This window comes from Sinocyclocheilus rhinocerous, unplaced genomic scaffold (assembly GCF_001515625.1).
Source record: "Sinocyclocheilus rhinocerous isolate Xijiao unplaced genomic scaffold, SAMN03320098_v1.1 scaffold1358, whole genome shotgun sequence".
NCBI classification, from domain to species: domain Eukaryota; kingdom Metazoa; phylum Chordata; class Actinopteri; order Cypriniformes; family Cyprinidae; genus Sinocyclocheilus; species Sinocyclocheilus rhinocerous.
In genome coordinates this window covers 820,408-835,800 of record NW_015662582.1, presented here as the reverse complement: position 1 = coordinate 835,800, position 15,393 = coordinate 820,408, and the positions used below count along the sequence as shown (strand labels likewise).

General features: G+C 38.0%; 1 protein-coding gene across 1 annotated transcript in view; it reads left to right on the top strand.

The window, feature by feature from the left end:
- Window positions 1-15,393, top strand: part of LOC107728096 (spondin-1-like) — a 153,716-nt gene that overhangs the window by 17,191 nt on the left and 121,132 nt on the right. The window contains exons 2-4 of the mRNA XM_016538173.1: window positions 2,306-2,379; window positions 3,863-3,985; window positions 9,321-9,469. Of these exons, the coding sequence (XP_016393659.1) occupies window positions 2,306-2,379; window positions 3,863-3,985; window positions 9,321-9,469 (346 nt within the window). The remainder of the gene's footprint in view (window positions 1-2,305; window positions 2,380-3,862; window positions 3,986-9,320; window positions 9,470-15,393) is intronic.

The window sequence follows — 15,393 nt, the reverse complement described above, 5'->3', positions numbered from 1 at the left end:
GTCGTGTGTTTTTCTGGGCTTTTTCAGAGAGTTCTCTCATGCAAATGTGTTATTTTGTGTTTGTTTTCATGCACGCACGACAGACTTTACTTTCACTTTGCGTTTGGTTTGGTCAACTTTCCAGTGAAAAATCCTAAATGGTGGTTCAAAAGACCAAAACCTATGTTTATTGGTTGAATATGGGACCGTTTGAACCAATCTGGGCACGGGGGTGGGACTAAGCATCAACAATCGTTCCTGTTTGGCTCAGAGGAACGAAATGCATTGGTTTCTTCTGACGAATCAATGTTGTCAAAATGTGATGATGTAATCACGTCCACTACAGAGCCTCTGAATATCCAAATAAGACAAATGAGATATCTCCGAAAATATATCTCTTTACAACAATTTTTAAAGCATTCAGATAGGATTAGCGGTTCAAAAGTTATTAAACATTTAAGAACAATAGTTATTTTTAGCCGCGGGCGGCTGTCTCGGTCTTTGAGGGTTAATGGAGAATGTGACAATAAAACTAATAATTAATAAAAAATTTTTTGCTCATTGTGACTCATTTTGCCAGCATTGGTTACAAATGTTTATTTGAAGTGTCAGTTTTTGCATTATGATTAGTCAAACCTGAACACACACACAGTCGAGTCTAAAAACTATTAAAATGCGTCTGGAGTTCCAGTCACTAACTCAAGTGGCTATCTCTGAAATGTGGCCCCTGTATGTAGGTACTTATTTATTTTTAAGGTTATAGGCAGTGAGTAAGCGCAAATCATTTTTAACATCTCAACTACAGTCTGTTAGGTAAGGTTTTGACAGCCGTTTTTGTCTTTAACACTTTTTTTTCTCCACCAGTCAGCAACTTTCATCTCTCACTGGATAATGACCAGTCCAATGAGTGAAAACTACCGGTTTATAAATATTCCTTGTCATTTGGATGAGGACCACCTGGACTGGCCCCAGCTCTCAGTACAACAATGCAAGGCCTGTTCCTCAGATGAGAACTTCAGTGTGTGAAAAGGAAGGACTTTTTGTTTACTCTGAGATTTTTCCAGTCTGTATAAAGACCTCCATGGCTGCCACAAGTATCTGAGATGGCACCATGTAAACAGGCTTCACCAACTCTTTTGGATCCCAGAGCTTAAGCTATGTCCATGATCACTTATCCGATTTTAATTACAGCTGCCTAACGAGAGTCTCACTCTTTCTTTCTTGTTTACATCCTCCGTATTCTTGGACTGTGCAACGAGGTTCATCTACAACATTTCTTTTTTTTTTCTTCCCTCAATGTCAATTTAAATCCTCTGTTCACCCTGCTTAAAAGACCAGATTTGACCAGCATGGTTTGGTGATGGTTTAGCTTCTGGGCCAGCATAGCTATCCTGTTCACCAGCAGTACTCTGGTTGACCAAAATGGTCTTTCTGGTGAAGCTAATTGATCAAATCTTGCTGGTTAATTAAAATGTCTAGTGGGAAAATCTGCACAGCAGCATCATAAAATGGAGACTGGAAACTAGAGAGCAGCCACTGGCCCATGTCCCATGTCAGGCCCACATTTATGTTGTACCTGTATATGAGAACAGATAGTGTTAGAATGTGTCAGAAAAAATGTTAGAAATTTAACTTTTTCTCAGCAAAAACACATAAATATACACTCTTAAAAGAAGCTGGGTTAAAAACAACCCAACGTGGGTTATTTGGCAACCCAGTGCTGGGTAAATGTTGGACAGAACACATGCTGGGTTATTTTGACCCAGCTGGTTGGGTTATATGTTTTTACCCACCATACTGGGTTGTTTAAATTATTGTTTAAAAATTATTATATTGCAGGCTTAAAATGGCCGGAGACAGGGTCAACCCAGCGGTTAGGTAGAAAAAAATAACCCAGCGTTAAAATGACCCAGCACCTGGGTAAAAATATTAAAAATAACCCAATAAAATGACCCAACAAGCTGAACCCAGTGTTTGGGTTAAAAAAATAACCCAGCACCTGGGTAAAAATATTAAAATCAACACAATAAAATGACCCAACAGGCTGAACCCAGCATTTGGGTTAAAAAAAATAATAACCTAGCATTTTTTATAGTGTATGCTTCACATCTACTGGCTTGTGATATCCAGGGAGCAGCTCCCTTTGGTGATGTGCTACCATTCATCTGGCATGTGCCTCTTTTTTGGGGATTACAATCACTCCATGGGGGTTAGAGCATGATTGCTGCTTTTCAGAGTTCTGTTTTGCAAGTTACACCTCTTCTCTTCTCTTCTCTTCTCTTCTCTTCCATTTTCTCATTCTCTCATTTCTCTTTCATCTTTGCAGAGCTAGTATTGTTCAGAGGAAGATCATCTCATTCCAGGATGAAGGCTCACTCACGAAGCGGATGTGTGAGAAAGGTGAGGCTTTCATTACTCCCAGCTAGTTGGTTTGGCACATTACAAGCAGCACTTCTATGAGATGTTATTTCAGTGTATGGTGCTTTTTTTCTCTTTTCTCTTTTTCTCTCCCCCAATTTGGCTCCTCATATACCTCTTCTTATTTGAGCGCTCGTTGTTTCTCAGGCTTGATCGTTAGAGCAATCCATTTTGGAAAGAAAGAAAGAAAGAAAGAAATGTTTATACCAGCATTAGTTTCCATAGGTTCTAGGTTGATTACTGTAACAACGTTCGTAGTTCGGGAAGAAGGAGGCGGGAACCGGCCAACACTTAAACAAAACTTTAATAATAAAATAAATACAAAACAGCGCGACAGCCCCTCGCGGACGACTGTCACGCACAAACATAACCAAAACACAAAATAAAATCCAGGCCTGGTCCTCTCTCGGCCAACACTGTCGTCACTCCTCCTCTTATCCTTCCGGAGCTCCTCCGTGGGACTCGAGACCGGTGAGTGGTGCAGGTGTCGTTCATTATCAATTACTCCACCGCTCCGTTCCCACGGCTCTCGGCCCCACCCCCACTCGTCACATACCCCCATCCAGGCCTGGTCCTCTCTCGTCCAACACTGTAGTCACTCCTCCTTTATCCTTCCGGAGCTCCTCCGTGAGACTCGAGACCGGTGAGTGGTGCAGGTGTCGCTCATTATCCATTTACTCCACCGGCCTCGCTCCGTTCCCACGGCTCTCGGCCCCACCCCCACTCGTCACATACCCCCATCGCCCCTCGCAGGCCGGGGGGGTACTCCCGAGACTGTGCTCTACTCCCCCCCTCCCCCCTTCGGGGGAGCCGATCACGGCGGCCGCGGCATACCTGGGGGTAAGGATAGACAGACGAGGCGAGAGAAAAGGAGACAGAAGGATGAGGAGACGACGAGAGAGGGGAGAGAGGAAAAAAAAAGAAAAAAAAAATCAAGGATAGACAGACGAGGCGAGAGAAAAGGAGACAGAAGGATGAGGAGACGACGAGAGAGGGGAGAGAGAAAAAAAAAAGAAAAAAAAAATCATTCTGGTTCCCAGACACACTGCCGCTCGGCCCTCCACCAGCTGGGTAAACTCTTCCGCGTTGCCTGGCGGCGGCACTGGATAGCCCTCGGTGGACGGCCCGACACTCCTCCGCTGCCCGGTGGACGGCGACGGCTCAAAGTGCTTTACATAAAAGAAAAGAAAAAAAAAAATCACAAAACAAGGAATTTAAAAACTTTGAAAATGATTTAAAAAATTGATTTAAGAGGTTTAAAATGAATTTAAAACGGTTAAGAATAGAAAACGATTATACATAAAATATAGTGCAATCAGTTCGGACATCGCACATCGCACAGTGCTCATTCAATAAATGCACAGCTAAACAGATAAGTTTTGATAGATAGATAGATAGATAGATAGATACAAAAATTTTGATTATAAATATTTGTAATAATCCAGCCGCCCTCCCTTCTCTTTAGAGCCACTTTATGGAGAAACCACAGACAAACCCATGCTGGACTGCTGTGCCTGTGGAACTGCCAAATACAGAGTCACCTTCTACGGGAACTGGTCAGAGAAATTGCACCCAAAAGACTACCCAAGTAAGACACTATGTCCTCAATGACATGTGAAGTGTGTAATTTTTTCAATGTTAAAATAGTTTCTCCTATCCCAGTTTACTGTGCAGAGACAGTGATAATTAAGCCATTTAAACTTTAGAGCAAAACATGAATGATACCACAAATCATTGGGGTTGCTGTACATACTAACTTTACCCTTGGCTAGAATATTGTGTACAGACTATTTTTTTTTTCAGTAATAAGTTTGTAGTTTTTGTGGCTTGGATAGAGTCTATGCTTCATATAAAGACATATAAAATAGATCAACCTGTTAGAGCCACCTTTTTCAACTATCACTTTGAACTTGACATGTCCGGTGCACAAAACCTGTGATTTGTCTTAGCCAAAGTGCAGTATGGTGCTTCTACTCTCTAAAGCTTTGGTTAAATTCTAATGCAATATGGGATATGAATGTTTTCAAGCTGTGTACTCACATGCTGATCAGTAAGCGACTACCCAGAACACCCTAGTAACCGCATAACAATGTGCTAAAAAAAAAACATCCTAACAACTGTATAGCAATGGCTGGCCCCTGAAAGCACCCTAGCATTATGACAGCTTTAATTTGTGCAGTAGAGAGCAGCACTAGTCGTTTAAAAAAAATATTTAGGCTCAATCTACTTATATATCTATAGAAATGTTGTACATTTTGCAACAGACATTATTTTAGATGTGAAATATCTAATATCTGTGCAATCATTTCCTCATTATTTTCTCTTAGCACCTGTCCTCTCTTCTTGTCTTTTGTGGTTGGTGTGGATAACCTTGAGAGTGTCTCATTGGGAGTAAATTAAGCCTGGGGATTAGAGTCACTCTCCACTTGAGCTTCTGCAGCTCAGATCAATACTCTGATTAGAATGTACTCTGGGAGCTAGATGAACCTGATAAAGAAAGTGTGGTGCCCTAATTTATGGGCTTAGGAAACAGTGAAAGACATACGAGTAAACAGACACACACACATGGGATTTATGATTATCACGTGTGCAAAAAACATTCCCATGTGCTAGTATAATTACATGTATCCTAAAGCATTTGTGTAAAACAAAACACACAAACATGCTGCTGTGGACACCTGGAATATATGCAGTCATTATCATTTCGTGTTGATGTATTTGCATAAATTACTCTATAAACAGAGCAACTTTAATTAATCACAGCCAAAAGCACATATTATAATTTATCCCCATGCTACTTTCATTTAATCATTGAAGCACATCAATCAGTCATATTTTTTACTTTGTTGCTCAAATGAGGAAAAAAAAACCATGCCTGTAGTGCTAATGGTGGAATTTGTGCGCGAAGGTTCAATACTTAGAGTAAGGGGTTTTGATACGCGTTTTCTTGGAATGCAGTGCTAATGATTGTGAATGACCCTTGCTTGGATAGCAGCGCTAATTAATTATGGCGAATCAGGTAATGGTGGTAATATCACAATGTTGTCTTTCTAAATAAATCACTTTTTATAAGCATAATTTGCATATAAATAATGCATGTTTGCACTGAAAAGAAGGGCAGTGAGTGATTAGAATGCAAGGGGTTAGTGAAGAAGACACAGGTATTACTGTAAATGTCACCAACCAGATCTCATGAAAAACCGTAACCATTTTAAGTTTTGGCAAATGGTGGCAAATTTGGATGAATTGGTTACACAGTAGTTTGGGTTCCAATTATCACTATTAACTAACTATTAACTACGACTTTTGCCTCAATAAACTCCTAATTTGCTCCGTATGAACAGTAAGGTAGTTAAGTTAAGCATGGAATAGGATTACGGGATCTAAAATATGGTCATGCAGAATAACACATAAATATGTGCTTTATAAGTGCTAATAAACAGCGAGTATGCTAGTACTATGCATGCTAATAACCACTAAGCTAATAACCCCTAAATCTAACTGCCAACCGGGTGAAAGAAGATTGTATAAAAACGTATGAATGAAATCGTACTAATTCATATGAATTTTGCCAAAAACAAAACAATTACCAATTGAGAGTATGTGAATGTCACTGTTTATACTTATCAACTTCATAAAGCTTCATTTCAGAACAACATCTTGTCAACCCAGTAGATCAAGGACATCCCCCCCCCCCCAGGGAAATACATAAACATATTTTTGAAGCAGACAGAGAGTAGAAATAGAGAGATACTGTGTTTGGCAGGACATATGAAAATAAGCACTGGAACATCAGAGCGCATCAGTGAGATTTGATACAGGTCTGACGGATTGAGCGGATTAGCGGCACAGGGAGGATGTGGTAAGCAGTTCTTCACAGAGCCAGTGTGAACACTGTCATGCCTGTGGAATATTTTAAATTGGTGAGTAGAAATTAGATTGAGGGCTTTAAAGGCCCAGACTGGGAGATCTGGAACTTAATACCTCAGGGTAGAGATTTTCCTACAAGGTGACTTTATTGTTAGAGCAGGACATTATAAAGCTGAAAGAGAAGTGAAGTAATTTCATAACTTTTTTTATAGATAGGATGTGTCATTTGTGAAACTCTTTTCAGTGTTCTGAGAAGAACTGTCTGTCATTTCTCCTGCATAATGTAGCTCCATAATCTAATACAATATTCCTATGAAGTGCAAAATTTGTTTGTGGTAAGGTTGAACTTGCCATTTAAGGGCTGGGCTAAGGGGACAAATCGAGGACACACACTCAAAAAAGCCCTGGATAGAGCTATTTCAGTGTTTTTTGGCCGGCCCCTGCGGGAGAACCCCATTTTGTGGGAGGTGGAAACCATTTGTGTGACATTTGTGGAAGGCATCATGGAATAGTTGTACACAGGACACAAAGATCCACTAAAGCTTCACACTGCTCCTTCACAATGGAGGGACAATTTCTGACTGTCAGAAAAGCAGGGTTATTCTTTTCATGATTGTAGTGTTATGAAAAATGCAAGATTTTTACTTGTATGATTACCGTAGCACAGCATTTTAATTAAAAAAAAAAAATCCTTGATAGCACTTTTGTGCAGGCAACTCAAGTTTTATTCCAGCTTGCATTTTTTTTTCCATGTTCCATACAACCTCTTCTCCCTATTATTTTCGGTCAGTATCTGTTTTGTTTGATTAATTCATTATATTTATTCAAATTTTTTCTGAAGAAATACTTCTTTATGCAATAATTTGTGGGTAATTGAATTAATCTGCATATATATATATAATAACTACAAATAGTTATTGCTACAAATAGCAGTGTACTTTTCTCAATTTTATGTGAAATTCATATAGGATAGTTTAATAAGGAATACATTTCCCATTGATTTATCTCTTCCCCCCCCCCTGGACATTGGGGGCATCTCAATTAGCTCCCTAGCTCCCATCTTAAGTTGGTTATTAAGTGCATCTTTATATGTAATTTCATAATTACTTGTCTTTGAAATGTGGCTAAAGTTTACTTCCGAATACATTACGGAGTTATAGACAGTCGGAGTTATATATATATATATATATATATAATGCCCTGGCTCTACCAAGCTTTTTTAATGGCCAGTGGGTAGTGGTCAAGATTTTGAAGCAAAATAGTGTTTCCGTCCCTTATAAAAAGTGCTCCACATTGCTCCGGGGGGTTAATAAAGGCCTTCTGAAATGAAGCGATGCATTTGTGTAAAAAAAAATATCTATAATTACAACTTTATAAACTGTCATACGCGCATACACGTAAGAGTGGTGTTCCAGCAGATGACATAGAACATAGTATGAGCTCCGGTGAGAATATGCAACACGTTTTCACTCCCAACTCGTCACATATTGACGCTTAGTCAGGACCCCTTTAGCGTCACTTTTCGACATGCAGGGTCCTCCGTTGTTTTCAGTTGTTTGTCTTAATTTAATGGTTTGCATGCATTTGTAAAAATTAGAAATAATTTTATATAAATGTATACTTTCATTGGAGCACCTACCCCCACCCCTACCCCAAAACTATCCACTTCTGAACAATATAAAACACGTAACAGGCAAATATAAGTACAGTCACAGATATTTATTGCAAAAACTGACCATAAAAAGCAGTATAAAAGCATTACAAACAAGTCCTGTTGCATTCAAAGTCTTTTGAAGCCATATGATATCTTTATGAGAAGAAGAGAGTAAAACATATGGTTTTAATTGCTGAAAATGATCATGCCGCTCCTTTAAAGCGCTCACATCTCATTCAAAAAGATACTCCCATAGCACGACACAATCGGTCACGAGACACACAAGAGCCAATAGCATTCCACAACCTAGGCTGACGTAAGGCTTCTTCTGGCGGCGTTTTTTGAATTTGCGCACAGACTGCAGCATGCAGGATGAGCTTTACGGACGGAGACGGTAATCGTATCTATTCCTCTCACAAATCAATCGTTTTGCATTGGAAGACTTGGAATATTAAAGGGGTCATATGATGTTGCTAAAAAGAACATTATTTTGTGTACTTGGTGTAATGAAATGTGTTTATGCGGTTTAAGGTTAAAAAAACACATTCTTTTCCACATACTGTACATTTGCGTGAACATTTGGGCGGCGTTATGCAAATCTTCCCACATAGTGACGTAGATATGTGGGGGCTTGTTAGAACGAGCCGTTTTAGGTAGCCGTAGCTGACTCACTCAAATTGAATAAATTATGACTGTAGTTGTATCTGCCTGTTATATATTGTGTTTTATTGACAAATGCTATAGGGGCAGGGGATGGGTTACGTGCTCATAAATGTGTAAATAATGTAATATAAATAAAATGGTTCCGACTGTTTACATTGAAAAACCACACCCCAATATATATGCAATAATATAATATTTCATTTCCAATATATAATTTAATCATGACGATAAAATTCCCAGTACATTTCACGTCGGCAAATTGAAAAAAAGGGTTTCTTATTTAAAGCAATGGAGGACCCTGCACATCGAAAAATGATGCTAAAGGGGGTACCCTGTTCTTCAAAAAGTGACGCCAAGGGGGCCTGACCAAGCGTCAATATGTGACGAGTTGGGAGTGAGAACGTGTTGGAATATGTTTGTCTCGTGAGAACCAAGTTTTGTTTACAGCAAAGTAAAACCAGTGTCCTCTCGTCTTAAATCGAAATAATTTAAATCAACATTTTTCGTAACAAATCCTAGTTGTGTACTTCTAACTCAGTGGTGTATTGTTTTGCTCTTTTTCTCTGTGCTTCTGCGTTCGTCACCACGTTCACCTACGCCATCTGCTGGAACACCACTGTCTCGTGTATGCACGTATGACAGTTAGCAGAAGCTAGAGATTACGGTTAATTACTAATTGTTTAAGTAATTTGATCATGTATCATTCTTATAAATTGGAACTTATGTATCTTCACAGGGAGAGCCAATCACTGGTCAGCCCTCATTGGAGCTTCCCATTCAAAGAACTATATATTGTGGGAGTATGGAGGTTATGCCAGTGAAGGGGTCAAACAGGTCGCTGAACTGGGCTCACCGGTCAAGATGGAGGAGGAGATCCGTCAGAAGGTAAGAATGCAGAGTTATTGAGTAATAAAACTGTTCATTTATTCAGTCATCGAATGCTTATCCAGAGTCAGTCATGATGTGAAATCTGATATTCTGCTGTAGTTCTTTTAGGTGTATTTGGGATTTTTTTTTTTTCTGTTCATGGAATTGCCAACAGTTCCTCTGTGAATGAATGTTTTTGTGTTGTGCAGTATATATGAAAGGTATTATGAGATCTTAACGTTCACTAGTGTGTTCAAAATTCTGTCTGTTTTTTTTTTTTTTTTGAATCTAGGATTAATGTCTTTCCACAACTTTAATGTTCCCATGTATTCTCAGACAAACTCAACTTGCAAACCTGAAGCTGCAAACACATAGTGCTTTAATCATAAGTCACCTGAGTGAAAGCAGTGTTGGCATTATCCTTTTTGTCCTTGAAGAACTTTGATAAGAATAATAATATGAATTAGAAGCCGTGTCTGTGGAGGTGCAATGGTAAAGTAGAGCTGAAATGGATCGGGTTGATCATTACATTAGCTCTCCACTGGAGCATCATAATTACCTGCTGTTGAGGTCGTTTTGTGAGAAGCATCGAGAAAAGACCTTTGCAACTGACAAGCTCTCTGCCTATTCTTTAAGTTCAGTAGAGTGTGCTGATGCTCTTGGAGATCCGTGAAAAGCTCAGATGTTTGGTTACCGGTACGCACAATGCATTTCCATTTGTAAGATCAGCTGAGAATTGACACGGAAAGGATATAAGATAAGAGGATGAGGGAGATGATTAAACTTAGTTCTGTTTCAATAATCATGCCTCTTGCACTCCCATTTGTTATCTCTCTTACAATAGTGAAGGTACAAGAGTATACTATAAAAGTTTGATAGTGATTTTTTATAAATCAGTGTTAAGACTTAATCTTCTCTGTTAGCGAGTGACATGTTGCAACATCACCATGGAGGTTCTTTTCTTGATAAAAGTGATCTGGCTTTGTCACATTTGTTGCATTTATAGTAGCTATTTATTATTATTATTATTAACACAATTATGAATATATATATATATATATATATATATATCAATAATTTTTTAATAATATAATAAGTTAATAATCTCCAAGACATAATTTAGATTTTGCTTTGCTTTTATAATGCAAGCATGTTATTTGCACAATGTTTGCAATTGAAATGAAATTAATAATGATACGTTTTGATTCACTGCTTTATTGTTTATGGCATTGCAGTGATGCAATGATCTGTCTGGTTCTGTGAACTTGATCGTAATCGCGAAAAAAGCTGACAAAATTTCAGTTGATGTAAAGTTTGACAAGTTCATTAAACTCAAAACAATAATATTTTACAATTTTATTAAAAAAATAACTCAAAATAAATTGAAAGTTCTAAATACTCATCAAGGTTAATTAATTAATTTGTAAGGTTTAATTTCCCCTACTCAATACAACAAATTACTTTGATCATTATGGTTTGTTTCTGCTCATTTAATTTTAAATTAAATACATTTTTAATATAATTTTAATTTGAACATACTATTTTGTTTTTCTAAAGAAAATCAGTTTCGACATAGGCGTATATTTAGTTTGGCGCATGACTCTTTTATTTTACACTAAATTAGTTGCTGTCACGATTATGTTCAGTTTAGTTCCCTTTCATGGGAACTTCGAACTCTGTGTCCTCTAGGTTTCTTGCCATGCTGCGGATGCAAGCTTCAGACGAAGAAGTGAATGATGTGTAGCTCCCGTCGCCTATTTATACTATAGTCGCACCGGTAGTGACGTCTTGGCTGTCGCCAGCCAACGAGTTGGTGTTTTTTCAATGTATGCTTCAGACACGGGTCACGACGAGGCGTTCCCCATAGCGACCCCTAGAGGACGCAGTGTCTCGTTCCCTACTCAGGGAACCATGGTTACATAAGTAACCTGAGACGTTCAGTTCCTGTCATGTCTGTTATGAGCTCTCATTAGTTACCATGGTTTCTGATTAGTTAATCCTTGTCCAGCTGTTCCTGTTTAGTTCCCTCATTTACCATGTGTGTGTATTTATACTCCTTATTCGGGTCTCTCCATTGTCGGTGATTATCTTATGTTATGTGTTGTACCACCTCAGTATTCTCAGTAAAGTCTATTTGGAAATGTGTATCTTCGTTTGCTGTCCTTATTCCTCGACAACCCGTGACAGTTGCACTAATTAAAACAAGACACTACTTATCAAAATTACAGCCAGCCCCCTGAGTCTTAGTTATTCGCTTTTTTTATGTGTGTTTTGTTTTTTGTTTTTTCCTGTCTATTGTTGCTTTTGACTCACTAGGAGTTGGAAGGCACTATTGTTTATAAAGCTTCTTTGATATAATATGCATTGTGAAAAACTAACAAATTTAACTGAACTTCAATAAGTGCATTGTCCCTTTAAACTCATACATTTCAGGCATCCAAATGGCATTGGCTAATATGGTTGGAAATGTCACTTTGATAATTATGTTGTCAAGTCAGTGCACCAAAGATACTTCCGCTCATCTGAGCAAATGATAGAAACCCTGAAGGAGATACTGTATCTCTGTGGCAACTCTCCAGTAGATCTGTTATTTGAGCCATATCCCTGTTTGTTGCATTGGCTCTTGAGTATGTTGTAAGCAGGACTGATTACAGTCGGGTGAACTGATAATTATTCTCCCTGGGTTTTCATGGTTCAGATAGCAAACAAATCCTCCTGGAGGCTAGAGAGCTGGACAGATCCATGTTGGGATATGTGTCTTGGTTGAACGTGTTTGGCCAGCGACTGAAAAGTTTGTTCAATCTGGCATTTACACTTTTAAACAGGTCAAATAAAATGAAAATCACACTTTATAGTAATAGCATGGTCTAAATGTATGATACACTATATTGTAAATTGGGGTTTAATATCTAGAAAGAAATTCATCTTCACTTGAACTTGTCAATTGAATAGTTATATTGAATTTTTTTTGTCCAAATATATATAATTAAATAAGCATTTGAGTATGGGTAGGTCAAAATAATTAAAGTGAAACCAAAGATTGAACTAGTGTGATGTCATTTTGCAAAGCTGGCAGGGCAAGGCCGACAGTGTAATTACTTTTTAATTACTTGAATGTAATTTGAAAATAAATACAACATAGCAACACATAAGTACTCAATAAGTCCTTTTGATCAAATGGTTTATGTTAATGCATCAAAATGCACAGGCAATACAGCGCTATAGGTCTATAGAGTAGTGTGTGCGTGTATTGAACAGTGTGTGTGTCATGTCACGTTTATTTGGCTATTTGTCTGGGTTTAACTGGTGTGGAAAAGAAAATCATGCATCATTTCAAAGCAGCTTTACAAAAAAATGCATGTTTCAGTATTAGAATTTATACGGCCACATTAAACGGTACCACTTGTTAATGCTGTTGCAAAGGTTCTGCCTGTTCTTCAAAGTCATAGTTGATGTTGTTCACTCAGTTCACAGTAAATAGTACATTTTACTATTACAATCCACACCCTTTATTGATTTTTTAGTTATGAATTCATATTGTCCCTCCAGACCAATTTGAATGCAGCAGACTCCATGAAATCTGTTCTCACTATTGAGAGTTAGTAAACTTGCCATTCTCTGAGCTACAGGAATCACTCTGACAATGGCAGTGTTTAAATCGAGGAATCATTATGTGCTGTTACCACCTACATCGAAATGAAGCAGTTGGTCGGAGCCCAGAGTTAGAAGAGATGAATGTGTGGGGTGTTTGGCACAGTGAGCCAGCGGGTGGGAATGCCACAATGTGACATATTTCCTTGTCTTGAGCAGAATAGAAGCACCATCTGTCTGAGATGTCTAATTTATGTTCATTTCCATCCAGTGCCTGTAGTTTTTCATGAAACTTTCAAGTAACTTTTAAAATAATTTGTTATAATAAAATAATAAAGTCTCACTTATTGTCAGAGGACATTTCCATCCATCCATTCTCCAAAACTCTTGTCCTATGAAGAGTGTGGGGATGCATCTTGGGCCATAGGCAGGGAAACACCTTGGATGGATGGCCAGTCCATCACAGCATGAGCCGTCATATTTCATGATTTTTTATTTATTTATTTTTTACTTAAAACACTTTGGAATTAAAAATGAGTAAATTTACCTAAACGTTCAGCACAGAGAAAAAAAATAAAAATAAATAAAAAACAATGCATCGTCATGGACCACCCAAAATCCAGTTTAACCAGATTAAGTCAGGAGTTAAGTTCTGCATTTTAAAAAGTGAGTTAGCTGCCAGTTGTGGTAAGAATGGCAGATTGTGGTACTCTGCTGTATCCTTCACTACCTAACAATCAGAACTAGCGGTTATTTAGTGAGAAAGTCTATAGCCTATAGTTAGACTGATGAAACACGGGGCAACTTTTTGAGCAATGTTGCTGTCAGTGGGCAACCAGGTGAGACACAGGGCCCACGACCGATTTAAGGTATCCAGTCATAAATTTGTTACACAAAATTGTTTAAAAAGTTGCCCCATGTATCATCAGCCTTACTCTCTTGGCCTTGTAACGGCTGGTCAAATCAGACACATTATTATTTGTTATATCTTACAGATAATCCAACACCCCACACCCAACAAGCCAATCATGAGGGTCTATGAACAGACCTCTGGTTATCACAGTAACCAGACAGACTTTACGACCTAATGGAATGTAGAGAGAGTCTCCTTCTCACTTAATTTCACTTTGAAACAAACACAAACTGCCCCTAGAAAAGGACTTCTTCCCATTAATTCAAAGAAAAACAAACTTTATCTGAATGAACATGCATATCACCAGTACATTGTGTGTATTATTACTGTTTTATATATGGTATTTTATATCGTATACGGTTTTGAAGCTTTTGCATAAACACCCAATCCAGTTACACTTGCCGAAATAACATGCTCAAAGATAAAGAGTTGTGAACTTTCCCTCTGAAAGTTTAAGTTACCATTGGCTCACTGCCCCCCTGGAGGTGTGACCTTGCTAGAAGTTAAAAGGCCTCACTACTCTGTAACCTTCACTCTCTTTTCTCTCTTTTTCTGTTGCGCTGTTACTGCTGTCTTGCATCTCGGACATCCGATCCGACCGAGACGCCACTCAAAGTTGCAACAAGCCATGGCGCAACTTTTCATGTGGTAGAGAACTCACCCGACCACCACAGGGTCAGAAAAACATCTTCAACACTCTTCAACCCAGAAGAATTTGATCACAACTTCAGCTTCACCATCAAACCATCTAACTAAACGAAAGTTTAGTATAAGCTGTAGACTCCTTTGATACAAAGGTGCTGATGGTTTGCTCAGGTGGTAAACTGACTCGTTTTCCATAGCTGCATTCTCTAGTTTCTATAAGGGTTTCATTCATTCACTTTTATCCCCTTTCTCCCGTATGTGTGCGCAGGGTTGGGAGGGTTACTTTTAAAATGTATTCCGTTACAGTTACAAATTACTTCATTAAAAAAAGTATTCAGTAACGTAATCCAAGTACCACAATATAAAAGTAATGTAATCTGATTACTTTTGGATTACTTCAAGTTACATATGTAAATAAATCAAAAAAGCAATATCTAAGTACTTTTATTTAACTATGACTTTAAAATTAAAACTAATAAAAACTATAGTAAAAACTATTAAAAACCGTGTCTTGTTTCACCATCTAGATATTACAGGCCGTATATTTATATAAAAGGCTATGCAGACATCTAGTGGCTATACAGTTTAGTATTACAGTTTTATTTTTATTATTATTATTTTTTACTTCTTTAACATGTACAAGTAAAAATAAATATAGTTTATAGCCTACACAACATTAAAAATGTACACCATATACATATTAGTCTATTTTAAAATAAGCCTACATGTCGAAATGCATGTGAAATGCTATGATCTTTCTTTATTTCATTGACTGATCCGGGGTGTGGGGACT